This window comes from Chanodichthys erythropterus, chromosome 21, assembly GCF_024489055.1.
Source record: "Chanodichthys erythropterus isolate Z2021 chromosome 21, ASM2448905v1, whole genome shotgun sequence".
Classification (NCBI taxonomy): Eukaryota; Metazoa; Chordata; class Actinopteri; order Cypriniformes; family Xenocyprididae; genus Chanodichthys; species Chanodichthys erythropterus.
This window is the reverse complement of record NC_090241.1, coordinates 27,223,072-27,247,758: the sequence shown is the minus strand read 5'-3', so window position 1 is coordinate 27,247,758 and position 24,687 is coordinate 27,223,072. Positions and strand designations below refer to the sequence as shown.

General features: G+C 34.7%; 1 protein-coding gene across 4 annotated transcripts in view; it reads right to left on the bottom strand.

The window, feature by feature from the left end:
• Positions 1-7,360: 7,360 nt before the first annotated feature.
• Positions 7,361-24,687, bottom strand: part of rad18 (RAD18 E3 ubiquitin protein ligase) — a 39,352-nt gene continuing 22,025 nt past the window's right edge. For 2 of the 4 annotated variants that reach the window (XM_067373895.1, XM_067373898.1), the window contains exons 12-13: positions 15,765-15,811; positions 7,361-7,892 (exon numbers count right to left, since the gene is read on the bottom strand). In XM_067373895.1, the coding sequence (XP_067229996.1) occupies positions 15,787-15,811 (25 nt within the window). In that variant the 3' untranslated portion in view covers positions 7,361-7,892; positions 15,765-15,786. Of the gene's footprint in view, positions 7,893-14,306; positions 14,338-15,519; positions 15,555-15,764; positions 15,812-24,687 lie in introns of those variants that run through there. The other 2 variants (XM_067373896.1, XM_067373897.1) reach the window with 2 other exon arrangements.

The following is a 24,687-nucleotide window of genomic DNA, read 5'->3' as shown; positions in this document are numbered from 1 at the left end:
CATCTGCATTCTGGGGTCGAGTTTATATCATGCTGAACGTCAGTCTTTATTTTTCTTTTCTTTTAAGACTTTTCTTTATATTTGGGGTATGTAAAAATAATATTAATTTAGAAATGAATCCCCCAAATTTCATAAATAAAGTTTCATAATTTCATATAAAGTTCATATGACCTATTTAAAATCCATAATTACATATTATTGAAGGTTTACCTCTCTATTTTACAACAAAGTAGCCATGTACATTTCTGAAATATGACCGGAATTCATTTTAATTATGTTTTTGTTTGGGGACAGAATGACCCCAGCAAAAACATGTTGCAGAAAATAAATGCGTAACTAATTGAAGAAATAAATAAAAGGCTCCAGCATCCATGCAACACTATGTATAGAACTAGTGGTTTGGAGAAAGGATGGATGGAGAAAATGCATAAATAAATAATAATCATCATGATCAGCTCTAGGAAAATTTCTCAAGTATCATCCTGATGCAAACTAATGTTAAAGGGTTAGTTCACCCCAAAACGGAAAACTAATCCATATGAATCGAGCGATATAGTCCAAATTTTCTGAAGAGTAAATCTGTTCATCATAAAAAGCGATCGATTCTCTTTAGAAAATTTGGACTAAACCACTTGATTAGTTTTCTCATCTCTTTATGAACTTTTTGAAGCGTCAAAGTGCTTGTTGCAAAGGCAGTCAATGGAGGACGTGACATCTCTAAGATTTCATTAAAAAGATCCTTCATTTGTGTTCTGAAGGTGAACAAAGTCTTACAAGTTTGAAACGAAATGAGGGTGAGTAATTACATAATTTTTATTTTGGGGTGAACTAACCCTTTAAGTATGTTTTTTAAAAGACATTTGAAGGGTTAGTTCACCCAAAAATTAAAATAATGTAATTTATTACTCACCCTCATGTCGTTCTACACCTGTAAGACCTTTGTTCATCTTAGGAACACAAATTAAGATATGTTTGATGAATTCCGATGGCTCGGTGAGGCCTCTATTGCCAGCAAGAGTGCCCAGAAAGCTACTAAAGACATATTTAAAACAGTTCTTGTGACTACAGTGGTTCAACCTTAATATTGTAAAGTGACAAGAATACTTTTTGTCCACCAAAAAAAACAAAGTAACGACTTTTTAACAATATCTAGTGATGGCCAATTTCAAAACACTGCTTTGAATCTTTTTTGAATCAGTGATTCGGATCCTGAGTCAAACTGCCAAACTGCTGAAATCATGTGACTTTGGTGCTCCGAACCGCTGATTCAAAGCAAAAGATTCAAAGCAGTGTTTTGAAATCGTTCATCACTATTGTTGAAAAGTCGTTATTTTGCCAAAACGCAGACATCTTATGCAGCTTTACTCACCACCCGTGATCTGTAAATCCAGCGCTGAACTGGGACTTGTTTACAAAGCATTTATCACAGAAATCCTGGGAACAAACAAACAAACATGCACAACTCCGTTGCTGCCCCAGAAAAACAAACTTCATCCACTGTTCCCTTGACGCTGGGTTCTTTGGGAAGCTGAAAAAGGTAATCTTTCCCTCACAACCAAAAACACACTCCTTTATTGACAGGAGCTGCATCTCATTTCGGAGGTTGCGTCCTCCGGAGGTCGCATTTAAGGATGTCATATTTAAGAAAAGAAACCATAATAAAATTGACTGATATTCATTGTGAGGTGTAAAATACTGTAATTTCTTTCTCACTTTGCAATCTAATGGTTATTTTTCTTAAATGAGACTGCCTCGATGATGTATACAGCCTTCAAAGGGTGCAGCCCCTGAACTGGGACACAGCCATTGTTGAAAAATCTCTCGGCTTCCTTATCCTGAACGAAGCGCGTGCTCTTGCTCTGGGTGATGTGTGTGTGCGCGCTTATCAGGGAGAAGTGCCTATATAAAGAATTCCACCCTTTATGACGTGAAACAGGCAATACTTTAAGAAATTTTGGCGAAACCTGTCCACAACCGGAAGTAGTATATTTGGCACAGAAATACGCTGTCATTCCTCTATCTCTAGTTTTAAAACTTTGGCCATGTTTAGCATGAGAATGCAAATTTTATAGTGTAAATAAGAATTCATGAAACAGCATCACCAACTGATTTTTGAAAATGTGTAAAACTGATTGACCTAGGATTTCAGACTTCTTTATGATTTTGGAAATAAAAACAAGTCCATTCAATGCTGTATGTGCATTCTGTTGCTATGGAAAGCTGTGTGTGTGCAGTGTTTTCAGAAGGATTTGTGGGAGTGTGTGTGCACATCCCTCTTGATTCTTGGCTCTGATGATAAGCCCCCTGCTTGCTTGAATGCCTTTCCAAACCCAGAGTCGGGGTGTTATGACTATGGATGACAAGCACAGGAGCTTTCCAGCCTGAGACAGAGGAGCAGGAAGACACAGATAATAGAGGGTAAAGAGATACAAGACATGTGAGAAAGTAAAAGATGGTCTCAGTCAGAAAATACAAACATAGGCCTATAGTGGAACGATGAAGGAGGGGAAAGCTGGAAGAATAGCATTTTAAAGAATAACAATAAAGCAATAATGTTTGAGAAATTAAAGGAAAAGCAGCAGAGAATGGAGGCCAACATTTTTATACCACAATGCTGTGGGAAAGTGCCACATTTAATGTGTGTGAAATCTATTTTAAAGACTTGCCTACTCAGAAAAATAGCAGCAATACATGTGCGCATTTGAGAACAATAATCAAGCAATTTTGAAGCAGTAAAGCTGCCATATTTCAATTTGTCAGTTTTAATCTGTATTTGCATTCATTTTCAAATACCGTATCGATCGCACACACAACCCGTTTTTTTTTTTCCTTTTCCTTTTTAGCTACATACTCTTTTTTTTTTCGTATTGTTTTTCCTAAGACCTTGAGTAGATTGAATTATCTTGTCCCTACCGTGCACATTCAAACAAACACAAAATCAATTTAAAAGCAGCTTATGGTGAACACTTGACCAATAATTACAAATGACAGGCAAGCAGAGGGGATGCAATACTGTATATTACATAGAGAATGACTCTTGGAAATAAGGGCTAAAGGGAAAGCTTAATAAAAATGTATGTGAAATCAACTAGCAGAAACAACAAATAGAGGCCTTGAAGCAATGAGTGACTGTTACTGTATTTTCCATTGAGAAATGTGTCCAATGCAAAGAATTTCCGCTAATACTGTTAAAGGGCTACAAATGGTGCCAAATGTTTTTGTGCAAGTTTTCTAAACCTGTCACATGTACACCATTTTAAATGTAATTTTCACTGTAAATAATGACCGTGATTTTAACGGTAAAAATGCTACGGTGAAAAACAGTTAATTGGTTTACAGAAAGTTTCAGTAATATATACGGTAAATAACAGATCTAATGGTACATTTAATGTAATTTTAATGGTAAAATACAGTTAAATTTACAGCTTTTGGAAGTGAAAAATAACAAGTCATTGTATAATTTACAGTGGAAAACCTAAACTGACATTCCCACAATCCCATACTTCTTTTAAATTTCATGTGTGTTACCATGATGGTGTTTAGTGTGTGTGTGAATGATACTGTGTGCTCCTTCTATATATATCAGTATTGTTCTCAGCTTGTGGAAAAGCTGCTTGTGATGAACTTTGACTCATCATGTGACTCATCACCACTGTGTTTGGTGGTTGTCAGTGTATCACAAAAGGTACAAAACAAATATTAAAACTTCATTAGGTTGGTATATTATGTTCTTTTTTTACGTTGCTACCGTATTTTTTACAGTAAAGTTCTGGCAACCACAGCTTCCGTTTTTTTACCGTAAATTTTACGGGAATTTTTTTTATAGTGTGACATTTATTTAAATGTTATTATAGCCAGTTTTGTGCTTTATTTTTTTCTTATATTTTGCAAGAGCATATAGAGGTGAAAAAATTTGGTGATTATCCGTTTTGCGGTCATCGATTACAAAGCTGTACATAATTTGAACTTTGAATGTTGCCATAGAAACATAATTTGAGACTAAGGATGTGGACAGCTTTGAAGAAAAGCTCAGTTGCAATCTTGTAATTACAGCAATTTCATAGGACGTGAACATTATTTAAATCACTGTTTATGCATGCAACATTGACATGAAATTTATTATTCTAAAATAACCCATCGCCTAATTTCAACAAATATATTAATATTACAACTATATATTTTATGCTAAGTTTCATATCTCAAGCTGACAACTGATTGTTCTGTGGATTGTAAACATTCTGAGGTGAAGTACAGCTTTGGAACAGTAGACAAGTTTAATCCTTCTTAAGAATTGCATTCTTATGAGTCTGTTTATCTGCTTGGATGAGCATCAAAAACCTTGAGCACAGGAAACCCTCACTATTGATCACTCCTGATTGGGTACAGTTCAAAAGCGGGTGGTATGATAATCTCTTAAACCGAATTCAGACTGCACGATTTTCAAAGTAGTCGGGTCCTTGTTCTTTTCACACTGCATGACTATCTTGGGCAGCATTCAGTCGCTGCTGTGTTCACACTGCACGATGGATCGGCGACAGAAGGTTTCACACTGCGTGACTTTACAATAGGAAGAATCGCCGACAACTCTGTCTGGAACGCAAACTACCTTTCACAACCAAACACACGCGAGACGTGACAAGGAAACAACGCGATATCACGCGTTCAAGACCGGAGTTCTCATGTGAGACTGGCCCTGCGTTTCAATCGGGTGTGTCTCATACGTTCTGAAAAGGTGAAGCCACGGGCTCTTTGATCGCCCTTCTGGAGGCTGGATGCAGTACAGGTCATAAACACCGCCCTCTCAATGCAGTCGAATGAGACTTCAGTGAAAACTTAAAAATAAATTCTGCTTCAAATAAAACTTTCTGAAAGATGGTTTTGGTCATTTAAGGTAGTTGTTATCACACTGATATATATTAAATTGTTCGTTTTTTTTGATTATTTAGATTTTAGCTAGCAATTTGATTCTATAAAAACGGGGCGTGTCGTCATAATTCGAAGTTGATTGACAGGTTGTCTGAGGACTGTCGGAGCTTCGAGGGGAGATTGAAGATGTATTACCTAACTGTTAATTTTCGATTTATTTGTCATTAACACCAACAAAATGAGTTGTTCAACAGTAAACTGTACTAACCGACCTACAGGATCTGACGGATCACTGAACTTTTTTTCTGTAACATCAAATATGGGCGTTATAAGCTAATTAATAAATGTTATTAGTTAAGATAACACACCTAATGTTAACCATGTCGGGAAAAAGCAGGTGATCGTTATCTTGCAGTTACTTATTATTTTTATAGGTATAAAATAATAATTAGCAGGACAAAACTAATGATAGCTTACTCTAATTACAGCAATCGATCTCCTGTAACGTTAGTTGAACTTGATTTAAAATGACAGGACCGTTTCTGATGATTTAGAGTTGTTTCTAGTGGCATATTATATTGATTTTATCTACTGAATTTGCTGTTTCAAAAATATTATTGCTCTAGAAACAGAATAGCCTATTATTTTATAGGTAGACTTTTAAATTGTGTATAATTTTTATAGTCTATTTAAAATACATGAATGATGACGCAGTCGTCTGGGCGGAAGTTTGATATCGCGACTCCGCCTCCGGCTCAACTGACGATTCCTTCTGCGCATGCCCAGGCTCCAAACTTTTTTTTTTTTTTTTGACGTATTGCGTAACGTGTCAGCGCCCATTCATCAGCCCATTTTGGCTTCAGTTCAATACAATGGAAGGAAGCGACGTCGCGTCGTCCATCTTTTTTTTACAGTCTATGGTTTCAATCAGCTCCCTAGCTCCCTAGGTAGTGAATCAGTATATGAAAGTGAATGTGGCTGATACCCTCATCAGTGCCCTGACTACTGAACTAGGGAGCTGATTGAGACACACGGTGGGATTATTATTAAAAATAGTAGTCCGCAAGAAGCTTGAAATATGAATTGCCTGTGCGCTGATTTGCAGCGAAAACAACATAAATAAAAGAAGAATATGGAGAAGGAAATGTTTGGGGAGACTGTGGATTGTGTGTTCTGCAAAGACTGTTGGAACTAAATAAATAACTTTTCAATGTGCTGCTGTTGCGGATGGTCAAGCAAATGTTTGTGCTTTGTTTTTGTTTGATATAATTGTAATGTTTATGTGAATGAAGCCATGCTTGCTGATGTTGTGGTCTATAACTCCTCCCCGAACTCCCCGCTGCTCTGTATCTTGCTCTCTCATTGGCTGTCGGTCATCGCCGATGTAGTTTTCAGTCAGAACACTTTTCACACAGCAGGATTTTGAATCGCCGACAGGTCCAGATATTTAGCATGCCAAATATCTCACGGGCGTCGGCGATTCTCTCATATCGCGTCTTTGCTCATTCACACTGCGTGATTGTCACTCGCGTGAACAAGCTCCGATTTGCCTGTGATTTCGGGCATTTGTCGGCGATTTCTCAAAACCTGTCGGCAAGCAAAAATCGGGGCTAAAATCGTGCAGTCTGAACTCGGTTTTAAAGGTACACTATAACTTTTTTTAGTTTAAAATGAACATTTAAGGGATGAGCCAATACATCATCAATTCTTCTTCCAAAACACGTTTTTTGTCTTATCCTGATATGGTAAGCCTATTATAAGCGTTTATATTTTAGACCTGGCGGAATGGGTTTGCAGGAAATTGTGTAATACGTCACTCGCACATGCGTGTCTCATCATATCTGTAAATAGAGAAAAGATGCTCTGGCTACTTTGACGTGTCTGGTGTGGGAGTGGCATAGGTAAGTTGTAACAATGAGTGAGAAAGGTTGACACGGAGCAAGCTAAATCTTCACCCATTAAAAAAAAGAAAAGGCGAACAGTCTGGTGACAGATAATGCGATAGAGCTCGTATAAAACGAGAAACAACAGTGGCTTAGCTTCGGAAATGGCGAGAACTGAGATTTGTAATGTAAAAATGGCATTTTTATTACTCAACAGGTAAAGTATTTTATTGAACAGATACATTTCCATAGCTTTCTAACAGAGTTCATTGGGAAGCATTATCTATTGTGAAGGATAATTTCATTATGCTGGTTGTAAAGCTGTGCTGGAATTTTTCAAGGAAGTTCCTTGTCTATTAATGAGTATAGCTAACAACTTCAGCTAGTCAGGTTGAGATCAAAAATATATTCTGGGTATTCTACAAAAAAGCACATATTTAATAATGTTTATTATTAGATTTTTTTTGTAGTTTTCTTTATATATATATATATATATATATATATATATATATATATATATATATATATATATATATATATATATATATATATATATATATATAAAAATAAAAAAAAGACCTATTTAGAGAAATAGACCTATTTGCATCCTATCTGTGCCAAAGGATTGTTGCTCCTGACATCCTTTTCTTCCAGCTCAAAAAGTAATTATCCACTCAGAGTCAGGAGAAAAAAATGGCAGATTTCAAACCGCACACTTCTGGGGATTCCAGCATCAACTACAATGTATGAATGGAAATTCTAACAAATTTTTTCAGGTATTTCTCCAGAGAGACAGACATTCTTAGTTTTCCATTATATAATGAGTTCCAAATGAATTGATGAATTACATACAACATTTCTGTTGATTCAGTTGATTTTTGTTGTTTGTTTAATTGGAATATGAAGAAATTATTAAAAAAAAAAAAATAGACTACTGTACATGACATGTTGGCAATCAATAAATTTAGTCCACACATTCAGCTTAAAAAAAAAAAAAAAAACTTGAAACTGATACTTTTTGGTTACATAATGAATTGGGAACATTTCTTCACTGGGTCTTCAAACGTGTTCCCATGGGAATGAAGACCATGCACTGTAACAGGCTGCTCTGGACTTCTGGACAGGAGAACTTGCTCACCGTGTCTAGAGAGAGAAATTCACATGGTTGAAAAGGGCCCACTTGGCACTATAGCAAAGCACAGGTTAAATTGAGCAGAAAGAGAGAACTGAACAAAAACGAGTGTTACAAAACAGCTGAGATACTGATCTCCCTCCTGAAAAGACGTTTATTGCATAATCATTATTGCAGACCGTAAAAAGTTGCATGTCATGACATTACACAAATTAAATCCATTTTTTCCTCAATGGAAGCCTTTTCACTTTCATTTTTAAAACATGCATGTTGGGGGAAAACTACAGCAATAAGACTAATGATGATAGATAACTAAAGACATTAGAGCAGCAGCATGGTATCCACAGAGATGGCAGAGCCTGAAGATAGAAATAAAATTAGAGAAAAAATTGAAATAAAATCTGCAACTAAAGCCGTTTCCTCTCTAGAGCTCACACTAAGACAATTATTCAGTGAGCCCCTTGTTAATTTAGCCACTTTGTCTTCAATTTGTGTTCAGTGCCCCCATAATACACACCAAATTACACCCACGCCACAACCTTTTTGTAATTTTTTTCTAAAATCATCCAGACAGCACTTCTGTCTCTCCATTTCTGCTTGACAGCTTTTTGCATAGGGTGATGAAACTGAGAAAATCACGATTCTGCTAAAAAATGAACACATTAACACTGAGTAAGCTGTCTGCAGTTCAATAAGATGTCTAAATAAAATTGTTTATAATACATTCTGCACGCACCAAAAAGCATATAATTCCCTAAAATTATGATTTGCATAAAGTAACATCATTTGTACAATATAGCATGGCTGGAACACAATTTCATAAAATCTGCAATTTTTGCACAAACTGTAGTGTTGTTGACTGCATTCATTAAAGGAACACCACTTTTTTTTTTGAAAATAGGCTCATTTTCCAACTCCCCTAGAGTTAAGCAGTTGAGTTTTACCGTTTTTGAAGCCGATCTCCAGGTCTGGCGGTACCACTTTTAGCATCAAAACTCTTTGGTCATTTTTTTTTGAGCAAGATGCTATTGGTCACATCAGATTCAATGAACTATGCTAAGCTATGCTAAAAATGGTATCGCCAGACCCGGAGATCAGCTGAATGGATTTGAAAATGGTAAAACTCAACTCAACTCTAGGGGAGTTGGAAAATGAGCCTATTTTTAAAAAAGTGGAGTGTTCCTTTAAAGCTCATCCCTGATACATTATATTATATTATATTATATTATATTATATTATATTATATTATATTATATTATATTATATTATATTATATTATATTATATTATATTATATTATATTATATTAAAGGATGTCCAAGAATGTTCTAGTTCTAATATTCTAGTGGATGGCAAGTGTTTTGGACCCTGTACATCACTGACTGCAGTTGCCATAAGGCCTGATAGTCAGAAAGCTCCTTCTGACTCTGCAGACAAATGCCTTTCCACAAACAAAATCTTGGATGAAGTAACAGTATGACCACTATTTCTAAGGACTGGTAATTCCACTGCTTCTCAAGGACATACTTTTATCATTTAGAAGGACTCATCTGCATTCGCTTTTAAGTCACTATGTACAGTGTCTCAGTTATTGAAAATTAAGTTTCTTTGCCAATTTCTCTTTGTCCATTCTGGTTAAGATCATGTCTTGTCTGCACAATATCCTATTCCTTTTTCCCCTACAACAGAACAAAGGATTTTTGAGGGGCACTTAAAAAGTGAAATCCAAAAGTGGAGTAAAAGTGAAATCCAAAACATACCAGAATCTACACTTTCTTGTCCAAACATAATTTCTTCCTTTAGCCAAACTATTGAATGCTGAAACTATTTCAAAATGAAACGCAAACAATGTGCAACATATGCTATCACAAAACAACAACAACAAAAAAATTTGTTTCAACCAAAAGTGAAGCTAAAGCTCATCTAAATGTGTCCTTGCACCTCCCACATTAAAATCACAAAATTATTACATAAAATGAAAGCATACATGTATATAAATCTGTATATAAATTATTATTTTAATGGCTGTTATAAATATATTATGGCTGTATATAAATTATTCTTATGTCAATAATGCCTTAGGGGCTGTTTACACAACACCGTTTTCAACTAAAAAGATAAAACTTATGAGTTTTGGCTGTTAATTTACATGACAATGGCGTTTTGGTGGTTTGAAATGCAAACTTTTCAAAGTGCAAGTTTTTGAAAATGGTCTGTGGAAACAACAAAAATGCAAATCTGTGAAAACGATGATGTCATGCACATGAGCATTACAAGTCTATAGTGTTTCATCGCCATCTAATGGCCTGCCAGCAGAATAAAGCGTTTTCAGTTGTTTTCACGGATTTGTATGAATGGGGATCGTTTTGACAACGGTGTCGTCTGTACAAGGAAAACTCAAAAGAAAAACTTCTCCGTTTTAAGCATAGCGTTTTCATGTAAACATACCCTTAGACAGTAACAAATGCATCCTGCATTAGAAACGTAAAAAGGTAGTCAAATTGTGGGCAGCGCCCTGAATTTGAACCCGAATTTTGGCTTGCGTGCCTTTGGCTTGTTCCCTTACTACTACTCAAATGTACTCAAATACAAAATTTGAATGATAAATTGAAAAAGGTGCAAAGGTGAAGCAATCATTCAGAGATGATGACTATTGACTGAATTCAAACTGGTAAAGATATCTAGTGCTTAATGACAGATGCAGCAAACCTCTCATGACCAAGGGATTGTGTAAGGAACTACGAGGGTTAAGCAGATGTTTTCATTACACTCAGGCTATAGATGCCAAAAGGCAACCCTCAGAATAAGCTTAAACTAGCAAAGAACGAGAAAAATGCAATGGTTCCTTTGCAAGTTCTGGTTTATGACTCTGGATTACTAGGACGACATTTGCAAAGGCTTATCCAAACATCCAACGATCCTAATATCTTCCAGATCAGCTCTTAACAAACGGAACTAATTGATTCGTCTCATCTGAAATGGAGGAGCTTTAAGATGGCTTCATAGCTTGAACACAAGCCAACACGTGTCAAGGACCTTCACTGTCAAAAGGGTACTGCAAGTTTAGACAATGTGCACACAAACATCTCAGCCATTGCTTTTTCTGGGAAATGTCACTCAGTAAGGGACAGAAACAGTCAATATGATGCAAACTAATAAACAAATAAATAAATGAGGGTGAATGTTGCATGTGTCTACAAAGTTGTTTTCTGTAAGTGAATAATGGCAAAAAGTTATGGTACAAGGTTGCATGTTAAACAAGATTTTTATATCCTGAGATGTAAAGCGCAAAAAGTGGGCGATTGAGAAAGAGACAGACCTTTAAACACCCCACAGCTATACATATGGAGACTTTCACATGAAGAGGGTTTTTCAATGACAAAAAACTGTTGCTCTTGTCCTAGACTAAACAAACTTAAATTGAAACAAAGCACCTTAAAAACTAAATTCTGGTACTAATGAAAGTCAAAGTAAAAGAAAGTACTGCAGGAGAGATAAGTTATGTTGAAATAATTGTATTAAACTAAACCAAAGCTTAAGTTAAGAAGCCAAAGTTGTGATAAATTTTTATTATTCATAAAGCAGTAATGGCTTAACATGCACTACTGTTCAAAAGTTTGGGGTCAGTAAGATTTTTCAATAAAAGCTGTGATACAGTATTGTGAAATATTATTTCAATTTAAAATAACTGTTTTCTATTTGAATACATTTTGAATTGTAATTTATTCCTGTGACGGCAAAGGTGAATTTCCAACATAACTCCAGTCTTCAGCTTCACAGGATCTTTCAGAAATCATTCTTTATGATTTGGTGAAAGAAACTGGTTTTTATTAGCACAGTTGAAAACAGATGTGTTGCTTAATACATTTTTGTAACCATGTAAAAAGTCTTACTGTATCTATTTCAATTTAATGCATCCCTGAAAAATGCAACACTCAGTTTTATACAGCGTTAATTTTGACAGCAAATTTTGATTCAATTTTAGTCATAGTCTTTTGACTAAAATGCCATTTAGTTTTAGTCATATTTTAGTCTAGTTTTAGTCGACTAAATAACATAAGATTTTAAATCTAATTTAGTTACATTTTAATGCATTAAGCATTTCTCTAACAATACACAGATCCTATACACTGATATAGGCACATCTGATATTCTCCAAACTGTTTATGTTCACCCAACTGTACTTTACTCGCCAAAGCAAAGGGTTTTTGACCGTTCACGTGCAAAAAAGATGCGAAAGAGCAAAATTCAGTACTTTTCAGGGATTGACACTTTTCATTGAAGTATTATTATAGTTTTTGTTTAAAATTTCACCTGAAAAAGAGGTTGAAGACCCTCTGAGTTATGGAAATTGCCTCAGTCGTATGCTGAAAGGAGAATGTGTGTGGGATTTGATGCTACTTAAATAAACCAGCTTCCTCCCTTCTTTATGCCTTTGCAAAGAGATTTATTGTATATCAATTAAGCAGGAGCTGGGCCTGCAGATAAGCCTTCTGAGAGCCATAGAAGAAATATTTTATTCATAAGAATTATTTGATCCATATGCTTAATGAGAAAAACACAAACAAATCAGTCCTTTCAGTCTCCTGGTTCATGAATCACACAAAGCGCTCAAGAAACAGTGAGTGACACTGAGCGCTTGCTTACGGCTCCCAAAGCAGCCAGTTCAAAAGAAGAACGAATGACATCGCCTGGGACACAAAGGCAGCCGTATGTCTTGATGAAGGTTTAACCAAACAGAGATTGAGTAGAGGGATTTTCTGCATTTCATAAACAATGACGAGGGCGTTAAAAGGACGATCTATTCTGGAAACGCATAAAATCTTTCAACATTCCTGTGTTTGGGAACAGGCTGTAAGAAACAGCTATGAGATAACATTTCACTTCTGAGAGAAAACAAACAGCTGAGAACTTCAACTCTCAACCTCATCTTAGCTTCAAAGTTTAAGCTAGATTCTTAAATTCTGATTGAAGAAAATTAGGCCCTTACTGTAACAATATGCTACAGGTTACAATTTATAAATTATGATTGAGGATCATCCAGTTATATATTGATATAACAGCCAATAAATCAGGCATTTTGACATTCCCTCTTGTATTGTTTCAAAAATCTACCTTAAAACTTTGAGGAAATATATTTTTTCTGCTGTCAATTTTTTTGTTGAATAGCATGTAAAATAAATCATACTGTCTCAATAACTGCATTAAACATTAACAAATCTGTTTAGGTCAACTACTAATTAGGACTACAATGTCCTAAATCTCAGTATATGAAAACAGTATTTCAAAGGTGCATTTTGAGTATTTCTAAGCATGCATTTTGGGGTCATATTGGCCACATATTAGACAACTGGTTTGGGTGGTTCTCAAATGCAATTAATAAAGTATTTTATTATCACTAGTGCAACACACTTTTCGTACTTAGCAGAAGTATGTAAATTGGGATTCAGCTCTTGCCTACCTCAGATGTGGTAATAATTCGGTTTATGAGTATGATGACAGTTCAGTTTTGGCTAAAACAAACATTTCTGAAAGAAAAACTGGAACATTAATCATGCACCATTTCTGCTATTGCTTATGTTAGTCATTTTAAGTTTTAAGTGGCTAAACGTGGTTGGGTGGGTTATTGTTAGTAAGCATGCAGGTAAGTGGGTCTGTTGGTTGATATAAGCCTTTCAAATGCTCTTTCCCTGTAAGAAAAAAAAAAAAAAAAAGTATCAGTGATCTCCACTATCCAGGAACATACAAAAGCTGTAAAAACAGTGCAATTTCACCATCTGGACAATTCTGGCCAAAACTTCTATGTGCCAAAAAAAAAAAAAAAAATATATATATATATATATACACACACACACACAGTGCTCAGCGTAACACACCCCTTTGAAAAGTAACATTTTAAACAATATCTCAATGAACACAAAAACAATTTCCAAAATGTTGACAAGACTAAGTTATATATAACCATCTGTTTAACTTATAACATGAAAGTAAGCTTAATAATAAAACTTAGAGAACAAAATAGTCAGTTTTACTCAAATTAGGGTGATGCAAAACTGAGAACACCCCACTGAAAGTCTCTGGAGCAAAGCTAAATTTTAGACTACAGATGTCTAATTTAACAAGAATTCAACCACAGGTGAGTCTAATTATTCATTACACAGGTTTCCAGCAGACAGGTGATTATTAAAGGGTGTTAAAACTGCTTCCCATTTCATGCTGTCAGCAATGGCACCACATGGAAGAGAAATGTCACAAGACCTGAGAAAGAAAATAATTTCTTTACACCAGAAAGGTGAAGGCTACAAAAAAGATCAGCAAAGCTTTACTTTAGCAGCTTTACTTGATTAGCAGATCAGTCAGAATACTGTAGCAAAAATTTAAAAAAGATGGAACTGCAACCATCTCACAGAGACATCCAGGTCATCCACAGAAGTTAACACCTCGACAGGAGCGTCTTCTGATGAGAAAGGTTGAAGAAAATCGGTGACATTAGATGTAGTAGTTTTTGTTGTGGGGTGTACTCATTTTTGCATCACCCTAATTTGAGTAAAACTGAAAAATGTGTAATCTAAGTTATATTATTAACCTTACTTACAAGTTAAACAGATGTTATATTAAACTTAGTTGTGTCAACATTTTGGAAATTGTTTTTGTGTTCATTGAGATATTGTTTAAAATGTTACTGACGTCCTGCAACAGACGTCCTGACAAGCCATCTAGCCTTAATCTCATGTCTGACATAACACTTTCCCACAAAAACATTTTTCCATAGCACATTTATAAAAAGATCTGAGGTGGATCCTCAAGACGGGCTTGTGGGTAATGGGTGGGAGTGTGTTGTCTCTAAACAGAACTGAACTAGAAAGAGAGCAGCTACTGCCTGAAACTGTTATCCCCCAGTGAGTGGCTCATAGTGGGGGGGCACTCCTCAATCAAAGAAGAGCAATCCCTTGCTGAAAGAAGGCCTTACACACTCCAGATGTGCTGAAACTAGAGAGATACAACCCAAGCCAACAACAACTAGCTAGACTCTAAGCCTTTATTTGATGACTGTAGATGCAGGGATTTTTGCGGGACAACATCCTGTCAAAGAATAGACCGCATATTTATTGCTGAAAGTAGCAAAAAATTAACATGGGAAAATCAGCACTGGATTACTGAAATTAAGTGTCTGAGACTACAGCCAGTGCAGAATATATTCAACATGAAAAAGAGACATGATATCCTGCATCGTTAACATTAACCAACAGACCAGCCTACACTACCGTCCAAAGGTTTTGGGTTGGTATGGTTGGTATGATAAAAACAATGATATGGCAATGATATGACATAAAATGATAAAAACCTGTTTTTATATTTTAATATATTTTAAAATGTAATTTATTCCTGTGATGGCAAGCCTGAATTTTCAGGATCATTACTCCTGTCGTCAGTGTCACATGATTCACATGATCGTTTTCCGGGATTAGTAAAGAAAAGAGTATAGAAAGAAAACAAACCGCATTTAATTGAAATATTATAAATATTTGTAACAATATTGTAATAAAAATGTAACAACATAAAAGGATTCACAGTAACTTTTGATCAAATAAAAAACAAAAATGTTCTGACCTCAAACTTTTGAATGGTAGTGTCTGTCCAAAAATATCCAAGGGGGGATATTTTACATTACATCTTACATTATGAAAAACAAATTTATGTAAATATTGGGAGTTATCATGTAATAATGAATCATGCACAATAAGAAAAGGAATGTGCATCATCTGAACAAAATGAATCAAAGGGAATAAAAACACAATTAAAATAAAGCAATAGAACTGTTTATGATGTGCACAAATTTTTGATTTAAGATTTTGTATTTGTTGTATGTAAAGAGCTACTTACTTGAGTATCTGCTGCCATGTCTTCAACAGAAAACATCTGAGATGGAGCTGAAGTAAAAGACAGAAACAAAAAACTTAATATTTAATATGTAATATTAAAAAAAACAAATCTGTAAGGATTCAGCATGGACCAGTTTATCAGTACGAGTGTCTTACAAGGTCTATTACAAAACATTGTGGGTTGGAAGAATGCCATTACAAGCAATATAATAAATGACTTGCACTCTGTCAAATACATTAATATAAACATGGCTGCGTGGTGTAAAACATTTTTGTGTTACGTTAAAAATCTTTCCCAGGCATAATGTGTTTATAATATGTTTGTTTTAATGGTACTCTGCTCTAAAACCTCAGAGGTTTTATTGTATTGAAGATGTTGTAGGAAATCTGAGAAAGCAATTAGGAATAAATCAATACAATCTATGGTTCCCTCTCAACGGGGAGATATCTACATTCAGATTAATTCATAATATGGCAGAATTTTTAGCATTTTGACACAAACTGGAAAATGGCCACATTTTATTATTCTACATAGCCTGCATACAAAAGGCTAACTGGAGAAACGGACCAAAAATGTTCCTAGACACAAGCATGATGTTACATGATATTTGCACAACGTAATAGTATAATATTTTAAAGACTGATGTCGTCAAAATCAACATCTTGACAAGGTATAGACACAGTTGACACTATGAGGTGTCTTCTGAAGGCACATTCTCTTCACTCAGAAATATTGTGATTCTGCAGGCATGAGCTGAATTGTGAGACACTAGTAGTGACGATAACTTAAGTCAAGACACAAGGCCCTGTCACTGTCACCCTGGTGCTTTGGGCCCAACTCTGCTTGAGAAATGATTACAGAACTGCTCTCTACTGATGAAAAGCATGAGGGACACAATAAACCAGCCATTTGTCATGTAGGAAGTGAGGAAATTGTGAAGCTGGAGGCAGTGATGGAAAGGGGAAAGCAGTGACACGGGGGGAATTGGTTGCACAGGACACCATGGGAAATGAAAGAAAGGAAAAAAAGCATTATTATAAAAACCATAATTGAGCCCCCAGCCATCCCTGACTTTAATTTTGATGATACAAAAACAATATACAAAAACATACCAGAGACTGAAAGTATTATTAATCCATAGCTAATGTGGCAGATGCTGAATAAGCTAACCTTCACTTTTATTATTACACAAATAGGAAGAGGTAGGCAATCATATAAGATAGAACTTTGACTTTCTCCTTTTTAAAAGGTGTATTCTAAAATGCTTGAAATAAATTGTAGACACAGTTTGTACCTTCATATTAAGGATGTGTGAGGATAGTCGACTAGTTGATTAAACAATACTGCTGCTGTTACTCAACTTGGAACTTTTTTTTTGCACATATACCCCCAGTTTCACAGACAAGGCTTAAGCTAGTCTTAGACTAAAATGCATGTTTGAGCTGTTGTAACTGAAAGCAGCTTGCACTGACATATCTTAAATTATGTAATTTTCATTGTGTTTTTCTAGTGAACGTTTATAAAAGCTACTTAAATGCCTTAATTGAACTAAGGCCTAATCCTGGCTTAGGCTAAGCCCTGTCTGTGAAACCGGGCCTTAATGTTTTACTTTATATTTTTACAAAGGCTACATTCAAATTACTGTCATGTTTTTGTTACATTTTAAAATTAATATATTATTATGAAAAGTGTATATCTGGAGTTAGAGTTGGGTTAGGGTTATAAAATGCTGTTAGCTATTTACCATCATTATACATCATGGTTATTAATTGCAATCTTTGGTTTAAGTTCAGCCTAATGCAACTTTAAGCTTTAAACATTTAAGATCTGAAATCAGTTGAGTTTATTAACAGAAGGGCCGAGATGATTTAGTGGAAAAGGAAGAATGAAAAACCAAGAAAAAGAGAGGGAGCCACATGTATCAAAAGCATTTACAAAACGACAACAAGGCAGCCACACACATCTGTTTCTGCCCTGCATAAGAAGAATGGGATGTAATGCATTCTGTCACAGTTTAAACCAAAGTTTGTTTTAGATTCAGGGATCAAGAAGACCCAGAAGGGCTTAGATTAATGTTTACCAAATTTACAATTTAATAAATATTTACAGGACAGACACTTTCTATACAGGACAAATACTTTCTACTGATCAAATACAAACTCTTTAATACAAAAAGTCAGATTTCCTTACCTCCATAAATATTGCTGTTATTAAAACAAAAAGGGGCCAGACCAATTATTACCAATTTAACAAACTCTTAATATTTTATTTAATTAACAACATAAACTTTTTTTTTTTTTTTTTTACTTTTCACTCAAATGTACATGCTAATAAGTAATAACAGAACAATTTAAAAAATAATAATTAAAAATAAATATTTTTTTGTTAACTTTACACACCTGCAGCCACACACTTCTTCATATTACCTGAAGACCACAAAAATGGTAAAGTGGCATTTTCCTGCTGAATCACAGGACATACAGAGGACATGGTACCACTGAAACTTCAAAGGAGAAGAACTTCAAAACCTTTTTCTACCTGTAGAGTTTTGATTGGTTCTACACCTATGAATCACCTCAATGTCACGGTTCAACAAAAGCACTCAAATACATAACTTCAGGGTGAATAAACGCCACAAAGCAGATCAACTCATCCTATGAAGCTGTGATTTCAGACTTTCTTTAACAACAATCAGAAACAATTTTTTTTTTTTGAAAAAATAAAAATAAAAATAAAAAATCCTACAAAACATTTTTATAGTTTATCCTGATACACCTTTTCTGATAAAGACTTCAATTATAAGAACTTTGTGTTTTTATAAATGAAGAGACAAGTTGAAATGTAGTACAAAGCCCCAGAATACAGACTTAAGCATTTTTACAGCATGAGCTCAAAATTTCAGGACGCAAAGTAATAATAAAAAGGACAGTATCTTGGAAAAAAACATGTAGTTCATAGTCTGCAATATTTTAATAAGCATATACAAACTAATCCCTAGAATACAAGAACCATCCATGCAAATAAGATCCTAGTATCAGTTAATTACCCAGAGTGCCAAAGCAGAACACCATCCATCCCATGACTCCAGTATGAGCTGCAGTTGTGAGCCTGTAATAGATCTTATCACTTCTGATTTGTGTTCTTACACTAGTGGGGCTGCCAAAGTTGCTGTATTGATGCATCGCTTAAAATTTACTTTAACCTTTTGACTCTTCTGTCAGCAAATCAAACATTTAGATTGAAGGATGTGCCACAGCTGCATTTTCTAAAAATTAACTAGATAAGGCACTGGCTGATGTGAAAAACAGGAAGATGTGAAACATCTACCTCCTTGTTGTATCCATTAATGTGTAGATTCATCTGGCAAGCCAACTAAAAACAGCAAATGAAAATGCTTTTCTCATTATCATTCACCTTGGGAAAACGGTCAACCAACTTCCTAAAGGCACAATGATTAACATCCGTTACTGGAGGCCTTTTACAAATTAATAAAACAAATACATCAAATTATAGTGCCCTTGAGCAATCAATCTCCATATATAAATTTAATAAATGCTGTGTGTCCCACAAAAGGCGACATGCACAGTCAAGAAATGAGAACCACTTTAGAGAGTAAACAAGTGAGTATGTGATTATTTTTTCAGTTTAAAAATGGCAAAGATTATTCAAGCTCAGTCATAAACTCTCTACAAAGGTTACATTCTTTCAATGAAAATGTTCAGTCTTAAGACGAGCATGACCTGGCATGAATATTTTATGAAATCTGGTTAAAAGTTATTGGCACTTCAAAAACATTTTCAGTCAACAAAACCACACTGATAATGAACTTCATCACACATTCTACACCATTTTCCACAAAACTAAATTCCAGTCTGAAGTTTCTCAGGAGACTTTAACATTGACACTGCAACACATTATAGCACTGCACCAAAATATAACACTAAAAATGGATGTGTAAAATGACCGTTACGACTAGGGCGCTGTTTTGCAATGTGCAGCAGCTGCTCACATTCAAAGTGAAAAGGGCACTTTGTGTGCCACAAAGGACAGTGCAATCCAAAATGCATCTTTAACGCACACTGAAGAAACTAGGTGCGCTATTCAAGTAAACACAGTCAGTTTGTAAGTAAATGTAAAAAAGTGTGATGCATAAAGTTACATCTGTAGCTTAATGTAACTAATGTAGCCTTACAGAGTTGTCAATGCTTATGAATTCATTTATACAGATCATTAATAATGTTAAATCATTATTGTAAAAAATAATGTTTTAACAATTTTGACAAAATGAAATAAATAAAAGACCTTCTGAATGTGGTGAATGTGTTAGTGACAAGACAACCCTAGTTGGGAGCAGTAATTGAAAGTGGCAACAAATCTAAAACGATGATGGTACGTCATGGATCACGTCATCAGGGATCTTTGAAACTATGTAATTGGAAAACTACTCTCTAATGGTTGATATTCCTTTATGTCCTTTATGTCCATTACTTTTCTTAGTAGTAACACTATTTTATTAGTAGATTCAGGGAAAAGGGTGTTAATGGAAGCCTTGACAACATCTAAAAAACATTTTTTAAAAGTAATGCCAGACTGATGTGTCCTAAAAAGCCTGTGTTTTTTTTTTTTTTAAAGCTTTGCTTCAAAATGCATCACAATGACCAATTTATAACTGGACAACAGTAGGGATGGGTATCGTTAAGGTTTTTCACGATATTACTACTCTTATCGATACTGCTTATCAATCCGGTACTTTAACAGTATTCTTATCGGTACTTTTATATTATATAACGTCCAGCATTGAACATGTACAAAGAAACAAGCTGACAAATACAATAAAACAAAGATACAAATGAAATAAAGTGCTTTCATTTGTTCATGTGTTCAGGTAATATAGCCTATAAAACAAATCTAAGTAACCAAATGAAAAAAAAAAAAACACTGCATGGTTTTCACAGTATAAATAAATAGATTGATGCTTATTAAATCTAATTACAGCTTAAAGAGTGATTTTCTCATTGCATTTTCTTTGATTAACACTGATGGCACAATCGTCAGAAGGTGACTGCTGTCACTTTAAGACAATAGATATTAACACACATCGGATTTTCTCCCAGCTGTTCATGTACACTTACGATATAAACTGCGTTTAAGTAGCTAAAAACGCTCCAATCCGGTCATTTTAACATATTTTTGTGTGTATTTGATAGTTTGGACGTGCACCTGAAGCCCAATGTGTAATTTGTTTGTCTATTTACGATCCGTTTTGGAGCACACACACACAATTCAGCCTGAGGAACAGCGTCTCTTGCGAGGATTATTGTGCTTTCAACGTTTTAAAATGTAGATAATAATTATCAAACATTTAATGCAATTTAGCAACAGTAAAGACTGCTTTTTACAACAATCACCAATTGTGCTGATTCTAACATTAAGTTTGGGTTTAGGGAGGAAGGAACGCGCACAGCTGTGAAGAGAATGAAGGTGTGCTAGACGAAATAGTTTTACCTCAGATATCTTCTTTCTGATCCTTGGAAGCCAAAATCAAACTCAAAAATAAAATTAGCTTAATATCACAGGCCTAAAGAGTAAGCAGACGTTTAGTTGTTTAGTTCTCTCCTTCAACAGGGCTTTCATGTGAGTGGTTGCGCACACTGTAACTCCTCTGTACAACTCATGTACAGTGTGCAAATTGACCAAAGAAACAGCATTGTACCTTGACATGAAAGAGGGTTTAGTTTTTTTAGTCTGTAGTATCATCTTTTTAGTTGTGATATAGTGTCTACATCGTTTTAGGATGCCAAACATTACAATGAAATAATAATATAATAATGTTTTAGGCCTATATAATTATTCATATGATTAATATCCATATATTGTAATAAAAAAAAAAAAAAAAAAGCTCTCTAAATAAATTACACTTTTTATTAGAAATTATAAGACTTTTGTATTTATTTCTAAGATAAGCCAAAATCCTTGAGCTTTTATTTTGATCACCATATCACCAGCTGATCGCGTGAGCAAATGTGCGCACTTGCAGTGCAGACAGACTGTATATATACTTAATCACTGTATTTTGCTCTTTTATAAAAGGCACAAAGCCATATCACGGTTTCGATTTTAGTTCGTTGGCAAGACCATTTACATGTTTTAAATTTTTGGTTCATTATGAAATGGTGGCACCGGGTCATTAATGGGAAACAATGAATGAACATTTATTATATCAGCTGTTATATCAACAAAAACCCTTCAACTGGACCAAAAGAGAGTTCCGAGGCCTGCCGCTGCTCTGAGTAAGTGACAAGAGGCGTGGCTGTGTTCAACTGCGGTGTGCGTGAAGGAGCTGTCGGAGAGAAGAGAAAGAAAGCGCTACCGGTAACACTGTATGTATGGATAGTACTGTAGAAAAGCTGTTTAACATTTTAATAGAGAGATATGTTTAGAAAAATGATATTTTGACAGAACTTAAGAAACCTCAAACCTGAAAGATTCGGGACTTGACTCAAAACATTCGGGGCTGGCGCTGCCCCTGGACAACAGTAGGGTTGGGTATCAAGAACTGGTACTATATTTCCAAGAACCAGGGATTCAAAAAAAAATTGCATATTGATTCCACTTTACAATTCCTGTGTTCGCATTTTAATGTGATTCACACACGCATTTTAAACACATCTGAAGCGTGGCCACAGAGAGCCACTGTTTCAGTACATGTTCCTGGCCTGTGTCCGTACTCAAACATTTCTGCATATTTCCACTGCAGAACAGATAGTTCCGGGCCGGAACTGACTTCTTACATATTTGCTTGTGCTTGAATGGACCAATATGCACAAAATTGCATCAAAATATCCTCGTAAACAGTCAGATTTGTCTTAAGTGAATGTAAACAGATGTGTATGTGTAACAGTATTTTGAATCCGTGCGTTCGGTCTTAAAGTGACCGCAGCCTAATAAACGTGCCGCCTGTCATTAATGTTAGTCAAAGAACAAAAGAAAATCATTCACTGATCATAACTGAATATCTTCTGTGTCTTTAATGAGGATTAATCTATATTTTATTTATAAAAAGAAAACTATGCAGTTATTTTATTATTGATTTCAATTTCTGTACCTGAAATGTGTTCATTTGTATTTTTTTATGCCATTGCTAATTTATCTGTTTGTTCTTATTACTGACTGTTTACTTATAAACCGATGGTCTTTAACCATTTAATGTTTAAAAATTTTATCAGTCCAGTTGTTTTTTTCTGTGATATTTTTGTTAAAACCATTGGCAAAATTTCCTCTTGTAGGCCTAAATGTTCTGTAGGCTGCTGATTTTTGTTCATGTTATTCAGTTACAACAACAGAATGTTTCTAAAAAAAAGAGAAGAAATATGTTTGATATCTATAAATTTTGACTTTGTTTTTTTATTTACCTTATTAGAATCAAACCTAGGATTCGAAATTGATAAGCAGAATCGGAATCGATAAAATTCAAAAGATACTCAACACTAAGCCACCGAAGCTCATAGAATAAATACGTATTAAATTTTTGTTTGTTTCTTTGTTGTGAAAATCAATAAAGCAAAAAAAGCAAAAAGGTAATGCAATAAAATCCAACAAAATAACTGAAGGGAACAGAAGAGAAAGGGAACAAGGAACTCTCAATCACCTAAATATCAAAGTATGTGAGATTAAAAAAATTCTCAGAATCCATTTCCTTGGTGACTGACAGGTTCTTTTCTGCCAAAGTTAACATCCCATGCCTTGACCTAAACAGCTCACAGGATAATTACAGAGCAAAAGACCTGTCAATATTGCTTTAAAAACAGCAGGAAATTGGCTAATGTGCTCTGAGAGAGGAAGTGAGCCAATGAAAAATCATACGAGACAGTCAGGAACAGTGCATAGAGAGGGCACTGGAAATGATTTAGAATGTTTCCACACCTGAACGTGTTCTCAATCTCAGGATCCCAATAGCAATGATATTTAATACTAGAGATGTGGACATTTATCGTATTTGAAGTGGACTGGACAAAGAAAGGCAGGGAGGAACTGCCCTCAGGTTAGGGTTTGCAAGCAGCTGTGGTAAAACAGTATTAATTTCATCACATAATCCAAGACAAATCAAAGCAAGTCCAAGGATCTATTCAATTTTTGTGGCTAAATGAAATGCATACTTATACCACATTTAGGTGTATACCTATCTGATTCTAAGTATAATAAAAAGAAAAATTAAGAGACAGCACCTCGACTACAAAATAAAGAAAAATCAGCTTCTCTGACTGAACTTGAACTGAATAATAAATACTAAGTTATGATGAATGACTGTCCATGCTGACAGATCTTCCCCACAAAATCTCTCTACATGAAAATTAGCAAATGCATGATTTCAAATTAATTAGCAAATGCATGATTTCAAAGTGCATGCATTTAACACAATATTATGCTTGCAAACACTATGCTGTTTCAAAATTTACATTGTAAATGTTTGTCTTTATATATACAGTATATAAACAATTATCAGCCAATTATCAGATATTATCGGATATTTTTGTTTTTTGGCCGGAAAAGAGAAAAGCAGGCGAAAATATGAGCCAAAAATATACTCTGCCCTGCCCCTCAGAGCTCAACGCTCAAGTTTCACTCTATTTATTGGCTTGTATTTTTTTAAGTTCAGTAACATTATGAATTTCATTAAAAAGTGTAATAATATAATTTCACAAAAATAAGCTAATTTAAAACAAGAAATAAATATTCAGTAATACAATTTAACAAAATAATGACTTTAAATTAAATTATCTTTTGGGGTAATTTCTCAGCTGATTAAACTGCGATTAAACTGCAATACATTACATTATTTAATCAGCACATCATGTAATTAATTAGATTTTTATATTATATATATAATATAAAAATCTAATTAATTACACGATTTTTTTTTTTT